The 16,907-nt window shown below is 40.9% G+C and overlaps 1 protein-coding gene across 2 annotated transcripts; it reads right to left on the bottom strand.

The window, feature by feature from the left end:
- Positions 1 to 479: 479 nt before the first annotated feature.
- On the bottom strand, positions 480 to 6,967 carry RNF7 (ring finger protein 7). 2 transcript variants are annotated; one of them, XM_036851362.1, is made up of 3 exons: positions 6,650 to 6,967; positions 3,043 to 3,090; positions 480 to 1,426 (listed from the first exon to the last, which is right to left on the bottom strand). In XM_036851362.1, the coding sequence occupies exons 1-3, from the start codon at positions 6,822 to 6,824 to the stop codon at positions 1,308 to 1,310; spliced, it is 342 nt and encodes a 113-aa protein (XP_036707257.1). In that variant the 5' UTR covers positions 6,825 to 6,967; the 3' UTR covers positions 480 to 1,307. The 2 variants fall into 2 exon arrangements, with proteins under 2 accessions (XP_036707257.1, XP_036707258.1); XM_036851363.1 differs by having other exon boundaries at positions 1,370 to 1,426; positions 6,657 to 6,954.
- Between the last annotated feature and the right edge of the window lie 9,940 nt (positions 6,968 to 16,907).

Here is a 16,907-nt window from a genome sequence, read left to right as displayed (position 1 = left end):
TTGTGAAAAAAAGATAATAAAGCAAAATCTACAAGAAATCTGATTAAGAAATAGGCAAGGTGAAGGCATTCAGAATTCTAATTTTTATTTTAATTATTATATTTTTAATATTCTTTTATGTATCCACATTCCTTAGATTCAAAGAGATTCAGGTTGGCAAACTCTGAAACTGCAGAAGTGAATGGTAAAGATTTTGGTTTTTTAAATGCATAGCAGTAGCCTCTATTATGGAAAAGTTCATGGGTTCTTAAATTGTGGTTCATAAATTGTTCCAAGATAACTTCCACTGAATGTGAGTTGGTTTGATAAAATTTAAGTATTTTCTTACACTTATGTTTCTAGGAAATAAAGTTAAAATTTTATTATTACCAATGAAAGAGCAAATGAATATTTTTTCAAATTAAACAAAAGCATTCAGTCGACAAATTAGCTTATTAAGTTGAAGGTTGTGCATAAAATTGCAATAATGACAATTCAAATGAGGTAAACAGAATAAACCGTTTATTAAAACATCGTGTGATAAAATAAACTTTTTGATCCAATGCTACAATGGTAAACATTTTCCCCTCATTAACGTTCCTCCTAAAACACAGTTAAATTACAACCCAATATGACCAGAACTTGAAAATACTTCTGTCCTTTACCACTCAGTAATTGAACAGTGAGGTGAGTGCAGATCTAGGTTTTCTTGATGAGTCAGAGATAGAGGATGATAACGTAGAAGACAACTGAAATCTCATACAACCAAAGGTTAAATTTTATTTACCCTGTTCACTGGTCTAAACTTAAAATTCTCATTATATCAAATAAAGATTTCATGAATCATCCCCCTCCCTGCCAAAAATAAATATTAGGAACAGATTAAGGATAAGAGTTGGGTTTTCAACTGCACTTTATTTGTTACTATAACATTGGTTTTTTTTTTTTAACTGATCAACCATAAGCATGCAAAAAGTTCTCTTCTGAACGGAACTGCTTCCGTAGCTCCTTGGCTATCAGTAGGTAAATTATAAACGTCGTTCAATTTATAGTTCTCTCCTTTATAGCACTTATAAGCAGTGTGTGAGACACATACCACAGAGGTAGGAAAGACCATCTTGAATAAATTATCTTCTTAACTGTAGAGAATTTCTGAAAATAAAACTGAAAAAGGCTAACCCGTGCCTGATGAGTCCCAAAAGACCGCAGATCCACCGCCTCCGATTCAAAGAATTAGTCCCCTGGAGAGTTCTAGCCTTTGTAGGGCACCTGATAACAAGATCCACCAGGGCTCCAAACAACTGCACAAAGGACACCTTCCACTGCTCTCATTTGCCGATTCTTTGGACCACCCAGTCCTGCTGGCAGAGAGGGCAGCGATTGTTCTGTTTCACCCACAGGGACATGCAGCAGTTATGGAAGGAATGATTACATTCTCCCCAGACGACTGAAAGAAAAAAAAGAATATCTGACATTACATATTTCAATTTAAACTACCGAGCTCAAAATTCTAGCTTATTTTAGATTATGTAATAATTAGGGTTCATAATCTTGAATAAAGATGGTTATTAACTGGTCAAAATAATTTTTTCTAGCTATAAGAAAAGGAACCTTACATATGTAAATTACACTTACGAAATGAGATAAACCACTGTGCTTGGGAACTTTCCATCACTGTTTAGAATCTGTGGGTGCTGTGGTGGCCTCCAGTTCCTACGTAGCTCCACATGGTGTCTTTCTCAAGTTAGGAGATTAAAAGACTTGAGTCTTCCTTAGATCCCAGACTACCTCAGTCAGGCACTGACCCTGGAGCCCTCTGGGGCTTTATTTTACTGAAAAATGTCCTCCTGATTTTTATTTAGCAAGATATAATGAATTTTAAATGTTTTTAGCTCATAGCAGGCTATTATAAACAGGTGACATGCTTCTAAATATTATTAGTTGTACCTCTAATGAGTTGTTTTCTGGAAGTGGTGAGGATCTGTGTTAAGTCATCCACAGGCAGTGCAATTCCTCACGTGACAAACAGAATGGAATTTTCGAAGTGGCTGGCTTTGAAAGAGAGGTCTCTTTCAAGAAAAGGGTCTCTCTGTGATCAAAGAAAGCTGGCCTACACCTCACAATTCCCAAATGAATATTTTTAAAACAAACAGAATCGAAGAAAAAATTTTAACCAAGGGAAATCACCCATAATCTGCGATACAATCTCAAACATGGGCTTCATTTATCCCTTGCTTGACCAACTGAGCTATAACAGAACAATAAAAGAAATAGGAAAAAAAAACAGGAGACAAACCTTTTTGTGAAAATTGGTTGTAGGAGTAGGAAGCTAGGGGACTCAATCTAAGTCTTTTGGGAGGAAGAAACAGGATTTGATCAAAACTACATAAATCATTAAGAAGCTGTATGTAAACCACACAAACACAAAGGTAACCTTTCATTTCAGGAAAATCTTTAAACACTTTTATACAGCAATGTAGAAGTGATGACCTCAAGAACTGGGACATAAAAACCTTTGAGTTGCTTAAATATTTGGCCTAAGACAACTTCTGTAGTCCCAGATGTAAGTAAAATTTAACAAACTTCTATCTATAAACTACATCCAAAAAAATCTTGAGATTTAGAATTGTTTTTACCTTGGTAGAAAAGTTAAATACCGGATCATAAAAGAATATTGAATACTGAAATGCTTTGTTAAAATAAAACCCTGACTGACCAAAACTAACCTGTAACATACTCAAAACTTGAAGGATGTTTTGGCAAATTCCTTATTTTATACTTTTCTTAATAGAAAAGAATTATTTCTTTTTTGATTATCAAAATGTTTACCATGTCCACGTCTAGAATATATAACCAATTCTCCTCAATTAAAGCAATTGAAGGACTTACAGATTAATTCTATTAAGACCATTTGAGAACCAACACATTTTATATTAACAATGGATCACTGCTTTACAGTTTATTTTTGTGTATTGATAAAGTCAATCTTAATTGCAAATTCAAACATCCCCACTGAGAGAAAACCTTCAGTTGAAAAAGCAAGAGAACAAAATTACAACATACCAACACAATCCTCTTGTTTGTTTTCAGCTTGACATCTAAGACAGGCATCTAGAAGTAAACAAATAGCAATTCTCATTCTGATGCTCAGAATGCAATTTTTAAAAGCCATACACTTCGAAGTCAAATAAAGGCCCAAAGGGTTAGAGATGTAGATTAAAAGACTCATACTTTTAATTCCTCATCTGAACATAAGTGCTTAAAGATGAATAAAGTACAAGGCACTCTACTAATTTACTTATGACCACGAGCAATTTCACAAGGGTTACTGACCCTCTATTTTTACAAGCTCTGATGAAAAGAACTTGGATGTAACCACCAGAGAAAAATATGCTATACTCCACTATATTAGGAGTTATAAGCTCACTGGGCATGTTCACACAGATCAACCTTATGAGTAGTTTATTTTCAAGACATCCTTTTAAATGAGCCATGCATATATATTGGTATTTGCTTACACATAGATAGAAACTCTAGAAGGATATCCAAGAAACTAATAATAAAGTTTACCTGGGAGGGGATGGAATGGGAAGGAGTTTTCACCGTGTACTTTCTCAAGTTTTTAAGTTATGTGACTGTATAATCTCTATAAAAATTAAATGTAAAAAACTCCTAAATACTAGGTTCTCTTTTTTTCTTTTTAAGGAAATGCTCCCTTTATAAATAAGTCTGAGCCCAAAGCATTTACCCAACAACAGTAAAATATTTTAATAAATTACTTGGGAGAAAACATGAGGAATGGGAACCAAAAGGGGATACTAGAAGTCTTCAAAATTGAATCTGTACTACTATTTGTTTGATGAAGGAGGTAATATAGAATATTTTAGGAACCAATGAAATGGACTCATTCACTAGCTGAAAGGAGTCAAAGTTGGGTAAAAGGAAGTTCAAACCAACAGAAAAAAATAGTTTTTAACATAAATTGGAGGAAAATAATTCTGTAAAAATAGAAGCACGGTGGAGCTGAAGCCTGCTTCTCTTCTTACACTGCATCATGCTCAGGCATTTGTTTGCTCCTCTCTGCACGCTCTCACCCTTAAGAAAACACACCACCCTGGCCTCTTCAGCGTGGATTAAAAACAACCCCCGCCTCCTGAGGCCTTCTTCAATTCCACAGTTACTGAGTATCTACTCTGTGCAAAGAGTAATGCACTGCGGACACCAAAATGACCAAGTCTGGGTCCCTGGTCTCACCAGTAAACGGCGAGGTAGATAGGCAAACAACTAAATATCATAAGGATCACGATATAAGGCTGAAGACATGGCTCTGGTTCTGTGTAATCACAGAATTAGAGCTCACGATCCCAACTGTCTCTTTTACAAATTAGGAAAACAAGGCTCCAAAAAGTTATCTCAAACGTCCACGTTAACATACAGCTGTGGAAGGCTACTCTGGCTCTTCGTAACTTGACAGCACTAGCAAACCTGGTTGCCTCTTCCTCACCAGTGCTTGCTCGCTGTGCCATCTGCTGCTTTCAGAATGAAGGGGGGGAGAGTGGAAACCCAGGGAGAGAGTGTCAACTACATCAGAATGGGCTGACAGGCAAATCTTAGATCCAGAAGTCATAACCAATCATTTAGGCGTATGAGATGAATTCCAAATATAAAGGACATGGGATTAAGTGGGCTCTTTGTATAATCTAGAAGTCTCTGAATTATGCTTATAGCTTTGATTTAGATTCATTATCAAAAATGACCTAAATGGATAAAAATGACTAAAGTTGCAGATAAAGGAAAACATTTTCTTTTGCTGATGTTCCTAATATCTAAAACAGCACATTTCTAAAGAGTATAGTAACACCTTTCAGAATGATGCTAAAAAACAAACTTCCTTCTGCTGTCACCTAACCACTAAGTGGATTTTAACACCTCATAAACAAAATACAGAGGTCTAGGCCAGAACACTTTCCTGAACCCAAAGCACAGCTGTTGTAAATCTGCAACATTAATCCACAGTAGCAGAATACTTGCTATAATTAGAAAGTTAATGTGAACCGTGAGTCATTTACAGCCCATACTTGGACTTACTTTAAATATCCCAGGAAAGTTTATTTCTTCCAAAATTGCAACCATTATTTTAAATTTTGCATTTCTGTTTACTATTTTAAAATTTTTCTTTGGGGAGAAAAATAAAATCCTCTTTTAGGAAATTCTTTTTTTTAAACTAAAGGAAATTTAGGGGATAAAATTTTTAACAGTTTGCCTTACAAAAGAACAAACATCGCCTGGATAAGTTAAAAACGTCACTCAAACTGGAAATTATGATTCTAGTTTTTAAGAAAGGGGAAGGACAAGGGAGCTGTATTGCAGGCCAATAAACTAGGTGCTTTTAAAACTTGATACGCAATATAAGCAGATCACATCTGAAATCAAGTTCTTTTAAAAGTAAAAAATAAAAACTGTTTGAATCCCATGGTTGTAAATTCTCTTTAAAACAAATCCTTATGAATAAAAAACGTAAGAGCATACTGCGGAGACAGTAAATTGAGAAATCGCTTGATGCTGGTAGGTTTGAATTTTCATTCCTCAAGCAGGGAGAGCAATTTTTAAGTTATTTTCTCCAATTCTCTCATTTTTCAGTGCAAGACACAAAGTTTACAAACTACTGAAACAGTGTTCTCCAACTACCTTCAAGAAATAACATTTAAGATGCTCTTAAATTTAGGAGTTTTAAATGCCCTATTTAAAAACAACGTGCATTTCAAGAGCACCTCTTTTTCGAGGTGGTCGGAGATCTTAAAACAGAAACCATATAAAACATAACGAGATGAAGCTGTGTTCTGAAAGGTTTCACTTGGTCCAATATTTTTATTAAAAACATCGTAGAAAGAAGTAACAGTTATTTGTAAAAGAGGGTTTTCCATAAAGGTCTGACTTCAGGGCACTGTCTTCTCCAAGAAATGGCATCCTATGATAGGAAGGGACCAGGAAGGAGATGAAGTTTTATGTTTCTGAATAAAAGGCTTACATTCTTCCCGTTCAAGCCAAGCGAGTGCTATCTGACCAGTCTCGAATCATCCAGCTTTAAAAGCCAGCAGAACAGTAGCCCATCCAGAAAGGCAACGGCTAGGAACATTTTTCTTCCCTGCGCCTCTCCAGAGCACGACTAGGGGTCGTTTTTGTGGAAGATGACTCCAGAGCATCGCTTTGTTGTGTGTGACCAGAACCACTTTAGTGACCCGCTGACTCAGGGCCTTGACCCTGACCTCTCTGCGATCTGCTTTTTGAAAAGGGTGCCGTAGCTGGCCACACAAACCGAAGTGGTTCCTCCCAGCTCCCATCAAATCGCTTACTTTTATTGTCGTGATCACACCCATCATTACCTGAAATTACCTTGTTTGACTGCACTGCTTACCACCCGTTTCTCTCCCCAGAATACCAGTCCCCGGCGCTGGGCGCCTGCTGAACGACCCCACGGCCCCTGGTGGCGGCCGCAGCCCTCTGACCGGCGGCAGCTCGGGCGTGGCCCGCGGTCCCTGGGCACCGGGGCAGGGCGACCCCGCCCCCACTCCTCCCGGAACAGTCTCTCCGAGGCTCGGTCTGTCCCCCGCGCCCGGAGCCGGGCCCGCGGAGGCCGCAGCGCGGCCCGGGCCTCGCGTGCAGCGCTTACCCATCACCTGGACCCTACAGATGGCGCACGTATCGCACTCCACGTCCCAGCTCCACATGGCCACCGCGTTCCACTTCTTGAGAGAGAACATTTTGTCGCCTCCCGACTTGGATCCTGCACTCCCGGAGTGAGAGGACAGGGCGCAGGGTTCCTCGCCGTCTTCCACGTCGGCCATGGCGGCGGCGCGAGGCCGGCGGCGCAGACGTTGGGTCGCGGGAGGCGGGAGGCTATGGCGGCTCCGTGGGGCCGCCCAACGGGCCACAGCGCCGCCCGCAGGCCGCGGGCCACCGCCGGGCCCAGGACTGGGGCCGCCCGCGATTGGCTGGCGCGGCCGAGTGACGTCACCGTACGTCAGCGCTCGCCGCTTCCCGGTGCCCGGGTGTCTCGGTGTCCCCGGGACCCCGCGCCTGGCCAGCTCAGGGGCCTGAGGGGCCCGGGGCCGACTCCGCACAATGGAGGGTTCCACTGCGCAGGAAACACGTGTCCTGCTTTATGCCTTCATGACACTTACCGCTCTCAGAAGTTGTCTTGTTGATATATTCGTTTGCCTCGTCCCTCCCAAATGTAAACGGCATCGGAGCGGGGACCATGTCTTGACCACCACCTTCTCCTCGGTATGTAAAAAATGCAGCCTCAGGAGGGGCAGTTATTTGCTGAGTGAATGAATGACGATCTAGGAATCTGGTTCAACGGTTCTCAGACTTTTTGGTCTCGCGACCCCTTTACACTTAAAAATTATTAGGACATTAAAGAACTTTTGTTTTTGTAGGATGGATATATACGTATACACACTCATACGTATATATTTCCTTTCTAAGAAAACAGGAAAAAATTTAAATGTATTAATTCATTTAAAAATAACAGTAAGAAACCCGTTACAAGTTATCCTTAGAACAAGAATATCGTACACTCACAAGAGAGAGTGAAGAGAAATAGCTGTGAATATTGTTATCCAAATAGTTTTGACCTTGTTGGTCCCCTGAAAGGATCCTAGGAACCCTGGGGACTAAACTCTGAGAACCTCTGATCTAGTTTAACCTCCTTTTATCCGTAGGAATAATGAGGTCCAGAAAAGTGAGTAACTTAAACAGCACACTGCTCTTCCGTGAAGGTGACAGTTTGGAAACCAGGGTTCTTCTGTTGCTAGACCAGGGTCATATCATTATGTTTTCCCAAGCAAAGCAGATAACATCTCTATTTAAAAGATAAGAGATAAGAAAGCTGGGGCACAGAGAGCGGAAGAAGATGCTTGATTACCACTACCACCTAGTGGTGGACACCTGCTGTGTCAGGTTTGGGACTCAGCCTCCCACCTCTTCTTACTGGGCCTAATCATCCCTTCATCTCCTGATGTCAGGCCTTGTGCCTGGGCCAGGGCTACCCAAACTCCAGAAATCTGGCAGAGGAACAGGGATGCTTATGCATTTACATATTTATATATGTAAAAATATAAATGTGGACACATGGTCACATTTGGCTAGATGCTAATGTGTGCTGTTCGTTGAGTGGTGCAGTTAGGTGCTGTGAGGGACAGAAACATTCCTCAGGATGGATGTAGTGAGGGAAAGCCTCATGGAAGAGGTGAAGTTTGAACTGGGCGGAGATGGGAGGCCTTGGAGGCCAGGAGGTGAATGGAGAAAGCAGACTTCTGCGAGGCTGTCAGCTTGAACAGAGCAGTAATAGTGGTGGCAGATGTAAATCTGACCACAGTAACTTTATGAGCCAGACAAAAATGCCTGTAAACAAACCCAGATGAACCATCCAAAACACATTTCATTCACATTAAGCTACCACACGTCTGACTAGAGATGGCTATAGATGCTAGATAGTTAAAAAAAAGAAGGCTGGAACCAGATGAGGCTAAAATGCCCCCCCGTTGGTGGGAACTGGGCAGTCTGAAAGAGAAAAGGAGGGACCTCAGATGAAAGGCCAGAGGATGATTAAGAAGGAGAAATGGCACATGCCCATGCTGAATCCGAACCTCACCACCCTGCCCCTGGATTACTGTGGCCTGACTTCCTTCCTGTTTCTCCTCCCCACTCTAGCATTCAATCCAAAGTGCCTGTTTAATTTTCCTCTGTCCACTTTTCCGCCTGGCACTCTCCTGCTCAAAATGTTCCGTGGCCCTGCATTATCACTAGAACAAAATCTAAATGTGCCAGTTGGTCCCTTAAATCCTGCCGCCATATAGCCCCAGTCTACTTTTCTAGTAGTCATCCCTAAGCACTCCTCACTCAGACTGTCATCAGATTAGTCGGCTCAGTCGTCCAAACACACCCTGGACTGTCTGTTTTTTTGCCCCTCGCGTTGTAACATCTCTGAAATTGGTCAGAACTTCTCCCTTCCTGCTCTGGCTACATTGCTTCTGAAATGAGGAAAAACTCACTTATCTTTGTGTCCGTACTGACCACTCTTTGCCACTATTTATTCATTCCTCCCAGAAAAACCATAGCACTTAATTCACTCTTTTGGCATCAGGTCGCATAACAACCCAAAAGCGCTGTTACTGATGTTCATCAAACAATTTTAAGGGTTTTAAATTGACAGCTCATAAATGATAAAAACCTTAAAATAGCAAAATGAGTATCCAATGGAAAAAAAAGCAAGTGCTGTTAATGGACTCTCCAGAAATTGCTACGTCTGTACTGCAGACACATAACGCATCAACTCATTTAAAAACTTTTTAACTGTGGTAAAATACACATAACAAAGTTTACCATCATAACCATTTTTAAGTGTACAGTTCAGTAGTATTAAGTACATTCACATTGTTGTCAACCAATGTCCAGAACTTTTTCATCTTCCAAAACTGAAACTCTATACCCATTAAACAACTCACCATTTCCCCCTCCTCCCTCTGGCAGCCACCATTCTCCTTTCTGTTTCTAAGTTTGAGTAATCTAGGTACCTCATATAATTGGAATTATACAGTATTTGTCTTTTTGTAACTGGTTTACTTAGCATAATGTCCTCCAGGTTCATACATGTTGTAGCATGTGTCAAAATTTCCTTCCTTTTTAAGACTGAATAATATTCCATTGTATGTATTTACCACATTTTGCTTATCTATTCATCCATCAATGGACACATGGGTTGCTTCCATCGTTTGATTATTGTGAATAATGCTTTTATGAACATAGGTGTACAATTATCTCTTCCTGATCCTGCTTTCAGTTCTTTTGGATATAAACCTGAGACAGGAAGGGGGTAGGGCACAACCTTTAAAAGAATGACATAGCTCAAGGGCACGACATAAACTGATTAGAACCAACTAGGTCCAAGATGGCTGAGTCGAGTTCTGCTTGACCTTGAGCGTCAGTATATGCTCATTGTAGCACATCAGCACACTAAATGACACACCCCAGTTTCCATGGCAGTTCCAAGGACGACCACAAAAGGTCAAAAAGTGAGCAGTGGCCCAGTTACTGGAAATCCTCACCCCTTCCCCAAAATGGCTAATCTCCCACTCATTAGCCTATGAAATTACCCACCCCTATAAAAACTGACAGCCCCATACCCTCTTGCCTCTCTTGCCTCCCGAGATGCCACACTGTCTGTGGAGTGTGTATCTCCCTGAATAAACCTTTCACTTTACTATGGCTCATTCTTTAATTCTTCCCTGTGTGAAGCCAAGAACCCACACTTGGCGGCCGTCCCAGGGACTCACCTGAGACCTGGGATGGGACCCTCCTCTCGTGCCCTACTCTCTTTTCTGCAACAAACCCAGAAGTGAAGCTGCTGACTCATATTAATTCATTTGTAATATGAAATTTTCACATTTTATTCTCCAGGCTGCTCTTTTTGTTCAATAGTATGACTAGGGCATGTCTGCATATAAGCACTTTCATATCCACATTATTCTTCCTGATGGCTGCATAGAATTCCACTATATACATTTCCTGTGATTTATTTCTCTGAGAACCAGTTGAGAGACATTTAGTTGTTTCCAATGTATAATTAATAGTGCTGCAGTGAACATCTTTATACATATTTCCTTGCACATGTGTGAGAATATATATATATATATATATATATATAGTACATTTCTAGAAGTAGTATGCCTGAGTTAAGGCTATGTATTTTTCATTTTGATAGACATTGCCAAAAGACCCCTAAATAAGCACAGATTTTACACTCCCAACCAGTGGATGTCGGTGGCAAATCTTTAAAAAGTTATTATTATTATTTTTTTGAGCAGAAACAATTTCTCAGGAAGCCTCATACATTGGATATATAAGTTCTAGAGATTTGTTAAGTTGATGTCACTACCCTATAGGCTTCCTTACCCTGACTAATGATTTATACTATTTCAACTCATGCTCTAATGTTTACTTTTAATGTATGAGGATCTTGTCTTCCTTGCTAGATGCTAAAATCCTCAAGAGTGGACATAATTTACTGTACTCATCCTCACCTCTACAATTGGTTTGGTGCCTGGAACTTGGCAGCAATTGTTACATTGTACATAGAATGAATGACAGTTTTTGTTTTTGTTTTTAACTTCAAAATGAAGAGATCTTAAGTGTTTTTTTTTTTTCTATTTTTCTTGTGTAGCTATTCTAAGTGAAATAACTGGAATCACTCAATTCTAACAACAGTAATACCAGCCATTAATATTTATTTTTGAAAACATACTATGAAACAGGTATTGTCCTAAAATACTTGAGATGTGTTACCTCATTCAATGCTCACCAAATGAAATAGGTGCTATTCTTATCGGTATCTTACATAAGGAGAAACTGAGGCACAGTGAGGTTAACTGACCTGCCCAAAGTCACCTGTAAAGCAGCAGGTTTCCACAGAGAATTCTGGTTCATCTAGTTGCCCAATCTATGCTTTTTATCCCTGCATCATGTACAATTTAACAAATCCAATTTATCATCCATACATTGATCAATGACACCTCTTGCATTTCCCATGGAGCTGTCTGAAATCTTAATGAGGGTAGGGGGTAGAGTGAGCAGAAGTTTCCTCATTTGGGAGAAGATCCCCATTTTTAGGGATGTTGTCTTTTAGAAAATGGTTATTATTTCCCCAAATTCCTATTGTTCCCAACCATAGATATATTTATGAAAGAAGAGTCTTTCTTTCTTAAAGATCATGACTTCCTTCAAATTATAAATTTCACATGCACAAGAGAAGAATCCCACTTATTTTTACTAAGGCATACTTGTGAAACCCACATTTTAGAAAATGACAAGCGTGACAGAACTAACACTACTTTAAACTTTCATAAAAGAGTCTTATCAAATTTTAGAACTTGAAAGGGGTTTGGTTACAGTGAAAAATATTATAGAACAAGCAATATATTTCCAGGCATGTCTAGTTGGCCATGGAAATAGAATCCATATGGTTATATGGTGTCCATATTCAGTTTTTAGCCTGTGAAAAAATGAACAGGAAATCATAAATAGAAAAAAAGAAAAAAGGAAGTTCAACTTTACATAGTAGAGAGTAAGCATATGTAAACCATTACCCCCCCTAAGAGGTAGCACAGCTTCATAAAGAGTTTAGGTAAATTCACCATTTCAGATCCACAATAGGCTAACGGGAACCAGGATGTGTGTGCGCGCGCGTGTGTGTGTGTGTGTGTGTGTGTGTGTGTGTGGTGTGTGTTTTGGGGTTGGAGGAGGTTTGAAGAGGGGGGAGGACTTTGCAGTAATCTTTGAGAGAACTATGTTGTTCTCTTCCTGCTTGTCCCTTGGTACAATCATCGTCCATCAGAATGGAGCAATGCTTTAGGGGAGTGTTACCTTGAACCCAAATGCTCATGATCTCATCAAGCCCAGAGTGTGCTACTCATGGCACCATCTATCGCAGCAAAGTGCCCAGGCTCCAAACAGTGCCCCCTGGTGGCTGCTACTCACAGGCATAGATATCAAGAGCATGCCTTTTTCTTCTTTGTACGGGTAATACTAGATTTCTTGCTGTTTTTCCAAATAGATCTGAAGGTGTCTGAAGAGATCTGGGGAGTGACTAATTTTTAAGACTGGCAGTTTACCTGAGAGGAGGAAGAACATAATAGTACCTGGGTAGGCTATCTCACAATTCCATTTGATGGACTGGGTCTTAGGCTTCTGAGCGGGGCATTCTCCCACATTCTTATTAACTGGGCAACTTTCCTTTCACCTAATACCCTTTCCTTATATCTTCTTGATGTGAGTGATCATAATAATTAATTTATTTCTGTAATAACTTCTTAGACTAGTCCTTTCTTTTTCCATTCCCACTATCATATCTTGGATGATTCCAGTAGCCTTCTAACTGGTCTTCCTAACCTCAGACTTCCACAATCCCAAATCTATCCTGGACCCTGCTTCCAGATTAATCATCTAAAAGCAAAATTCTGATCTTGTCCTTCATCAATCTGATAACATTACTGGCTTTCCATCTTTAGCAGACATCTTTTGTTTGTGCTTGCCCGGCTTCCACTGTAGCTTCTTGCTGGAACAGAGCCCTGAGTTTCCTTTGGGGTTCCACCCCGCTGCCCTCCAGAGGTGGACACATAACTCAGACCTGGCCACTTCATGCATTTCTTCTCCCTGGCACAGTGACTGGTCCATAGGAGTGCATGTGACTCATGATGGTCCCATGAAAGTAACGAGAAAGGCTCTTTCTTGAGATTAAACAGGCAGATGGTAAACTTCTGGCTAGTGCTGTCCTACTTGCCACTGTGTGGGAAGAACCTGCCTGTGAATAAAGTCAACACAGAAGCAGAACTTTCAGGAGGTGGGGGTAGGTGGCATTATTTGAATCCCTGACTCTAGGGGAACCTGTAGCTGGAACTACCCCTGGACTTTCCATTATTTGAGTCAATAAATTCTTTTTGGTATTGAAATCGGTTTTAGTTGGTGTTGTATAACTTGAAACCAAGATGTCTCGCTGATTTTCCTATATGGACCTGTGATATTTTGATTTATAAGAAATGTGTATTTGGTCATTTGGATGACCAACTATCTATGAGGAATATGCATTTCTTGTGGTATCTGTCCATGGTTCCTGGCTCACGGCTTCCAAAACCCTTGACATTTCCTGGGAGATAAGAGCAATGGCAGCATCTGTGTGTCCTCAATTCCTGAAAATGCTTTAGAGCCATCAAGGCGAAATGCGTGCCTTCTTATTCATCACAAGCCCCTTTCTACCACTGGTTGGGTTTATGTTAATAAGGTGACTTTCAGAAATTCCCTAAAGAGTGGGGCTGGTTGCCAAGGGAACCAACCGGGAATGGAGGGTTGGCACTTTCAGTCCCATGCCCTGATTTCCAGGGAGGGGAGAGGAGAGGGGCTGGAGGTTAAACCAATCACCAGTGGCCAGCGATTTAATCAGCCGTGCCCATGTAATGAAGCCCCCGTAAAAATCAAAAGGATGAGGTTCAGAGAACTTGCAGGCTGGGGAAACAGCGATTCTACGTGTCACTGTGCCAGGTCCCAGACGCCACAAGGACAGAAGCTCCTTTGTCTGGGACCTCGCCCCGCGTATCTCTTCATCTGGCTGTTGATTCATATACCTTAATATTATTTGTAATAAACCGACAATCTAGTTAGTAAACTGGTTTCCTAGCAAATTAATCAAACCAAGGAGGGGGTCATGAGTGACTGATTTACAGCCAGTTGCTCAGAAGTACAGGTAACAGCCTGGATTTGAATTGAGGTTGAAACATGAAAATGCTTGTAAGGGTGTGGGATCAGGCTGGGCACAGTGAGGGGTGGTGGAGGGCCAGGGACTTGGAGGTATAAAACCATATAGTTTGTAATTTCAGGATTTGGAAAGTGCCAGAATCCGGGTCACAGGGGGTCTGGGTGGTACAACTGTGCCTGGAAGAGAAGCAAAGTCAGTATCCTAGTTGGATGCTTTCCTCTGGTGAGCAGTGCTTATTGGTACTTGGTGTGCTAGGGGGTCCTTCCATCCCATGGCTCATCATGGAAAATCAGGGTGTGTGTTAATGGGGTGAGGGTTTGCTCTGATACTCCACAGTGGGGTTGGTCCAGAATAACATCTAAGGTAGTCACCTTCCAGGGGCATGCCTAGAGCGGGAGGTCGTGCAGTAGCCCTTCATGTTTCCTGGGTCTACTTTTGGCCCAGGTGTGTGTCTTCCATGTTCCCTCGTAGAGCAGCAGGTTATGCAGATGCAGGTCTGCTAGCCGACTCAAGGGGCTATGCCGAATGTCTAACAAAGGCCCTGGTGTCTCACTTGGGCCACTCTGGAGGGGTCACTGGCTTCAAGGGCCTTTAACAAAGTCTACAGTACAAAGGAGTGGCCGACTCATCTAAAAGAGTTTGAGGCAAAGACAGCCAGTTCCCTGCCTGATATCTTTTCCTTCTCTTCTTCTTTGCTAAAAGAACTCATTTTTTTCTTTTTAGGGCAACAATGTGCCCAGATAAAAACAAAATCTGTTTTTTCCAGTCTTCCTTGGCATTAGGGGTGGGCATGTGACGCAATTCTGGCCAACTAGACATAAGCATAACTATGCTGGGGATTTCTGAGATTTTCTCATACAGGTACAAGCACCTTCTCCTTGTCCCTTCCTTCTCCTTCTTCTGGTGTGAGTTGGAAATGGAAGGCTACAGGCAAAACAGCCACTTTGCAACCATGAGGATAAAAGCCACTTGCTAAGTTTGATGGTGGAGAAAGAGAGGGGAAACCTGGGACACGGACGACATGGTGGAGGGTCTGTTACCTGCCTAATATTCCTCTACTTGATTTAACCACTGTAGCTAGTTCTGTTACATGTAGCCAAGCATCATCTCTACCTGATGCAGAATTTAATAGCAAATAGTATAAATCATAGTCAAGGAGAGAAAGAAAGCTCAGAGTTTAAAAAAAAAGGATGGGTCCTAAGCAGAGGAGGACGAGGTCTTCAATAGGAAAACAAGGTCCAAAGTCTTGACTACTGAGGAGGGGTCAGGAGGGAGTGTGGGACTTGTGGCTCAGGCTGTGACAAGTGTCAGGGGCTGGAGGCCACTTGAAATGAGGCCTCAGAGGATTCGTGTGGCACCCAAACCCACAGAAGACTGTCATGTTCCCTGAACACCACACTTTCGGTCATCCTTTTCACTTCTTCTCCTTATAAAGTTCTACTCATTCTTCAATGCTCCAGTTCCTTAGCAGAAGCTGAGATGACTTAAGATAGTAATTAGATATTGAGATGGAGTTCCAGAACAGTGAATGGCAGGGTGAGAAAGCTATGCACGTTTCGATTCTCTAAAAATATTTTGATCAAAACAATGCATACAGATAGCTAAACAATTAAATAGGGATTAAAAAGTTATAATGAAAATCAGCAGACCCTCCCCCCTCCCACCTCAGCATCCGCAGAACTCTTCTCTAGAGACAACCACTTTCAACTCATTCAGCTGTTTTTCATGTTTACTGCCTTACTTCAAAGTACTTCTATATTATTTCTCAATATTTCCATTTAAATTTTTACATATTTACTCTTGTCACTTTCTCTCAGCAAACGTTTCAATAGAGATACATCACAATTTTTAGTTAAATCAACACATTAGATTCATTGGTATGATCATACATATTTTGTTCACAGTGTTTCTTTTTCTTATATAACTTTCTTTTGCCTGATTTAATAGTTGCCCTTTGTTTTCATTTGCCTAATTTAATAGTTGCCCTTTGTTTTCATTTGCATAGTTCTTTATGTACCTATTAGAAATATTTCCCCCAATTTCTTTTATTTCTCACATACCTATCATCATTTCTTTCAAAATACTTAAGCATTTCCAATGCTTTATTAATTCCGTTTTTAATGCAATATTCCCCATTTCCAAAGTCCTCCATCTTTCTGACCCGTCTGGACTAGGTCTGACCCTCAACCGTCTTTTGGGACTCCCTTTTCTACTTTTCTGTATTGATTCTCCTGATTTCTGGATTCTGCATTCTTTGTCTTTGTGATTTATTCCCTCATTTTGCTCAAGCATCTTCTCTGGAAGCTTCCTGAGAATGGATATAGAGGAGGTATGGAGTTTGAGTCCTTGCGAGCTGAAAACATCTTTAGTTTATGCTCACACTTGGTGAGGAGGTGAGAATGTGTAGAGTTCTCACAGAGCTGCCATGGCCGTGCTCCTTGCCTCTAGCTTTCAGTTAGGAAGTCTGAGGTCCTTCTGACTCCCAGTCCTTTGTGTGCAATCTTCTTTCTTTTCATATGTTTTTAGGATCTCCCCTTTATTCCTAGCATTCTGAAATGCCATGATTATCATGCACTGTGCTGAAGACTCAGGGGGCTCTTTCAGTATGCAGATTTATGTC

Source organism: Balaenoptera musculus, chromosome 4 (genome assembly GCF_009873245.2).
Source record: "Balaenoptera musculus isolate JJ_BM4_2016_0621 chromosome 4, mBalMus1.pri.v3, whole genome shotgun sequence".
Taxonomy (NCBI): Eukaryota; Metazoa; Chordata; class Mammalia; order Artiodactyla; family Balaenopteridae; genus Balaenoptera; species Balaenoptera musculus.
Note: the sequence above shows the minus strand (reverse complement) of the source record. Positions and strands in the feature narration are given on the sequence as shown.

Bases quoted from the DNA above. Each gene is read 5' to 3' on its own strand.
- RNF7 (XM_036851362.1), bottom strand. From the start codon at position 6,824: ATGGCCGACGTGGAAGACGGCGAGGAACCCTGCGCCCTGTCCTCTCAC. The intron at 3,091-6,649 runs GTAAGCGCTGCA...GTTTACTTCTAG, and splicing joins CTGTAGGGTCCAGGTGATGG to ATGCCTGTCTTAGATGTCAA. The intron at 1,427-3,042 runs GTATGTTGTAAT...TTTTTCTTTCAG, and splicing joins CAAACAAGAGGATTGTGTTG to TCGTCTGGGGAGAATGTAAT.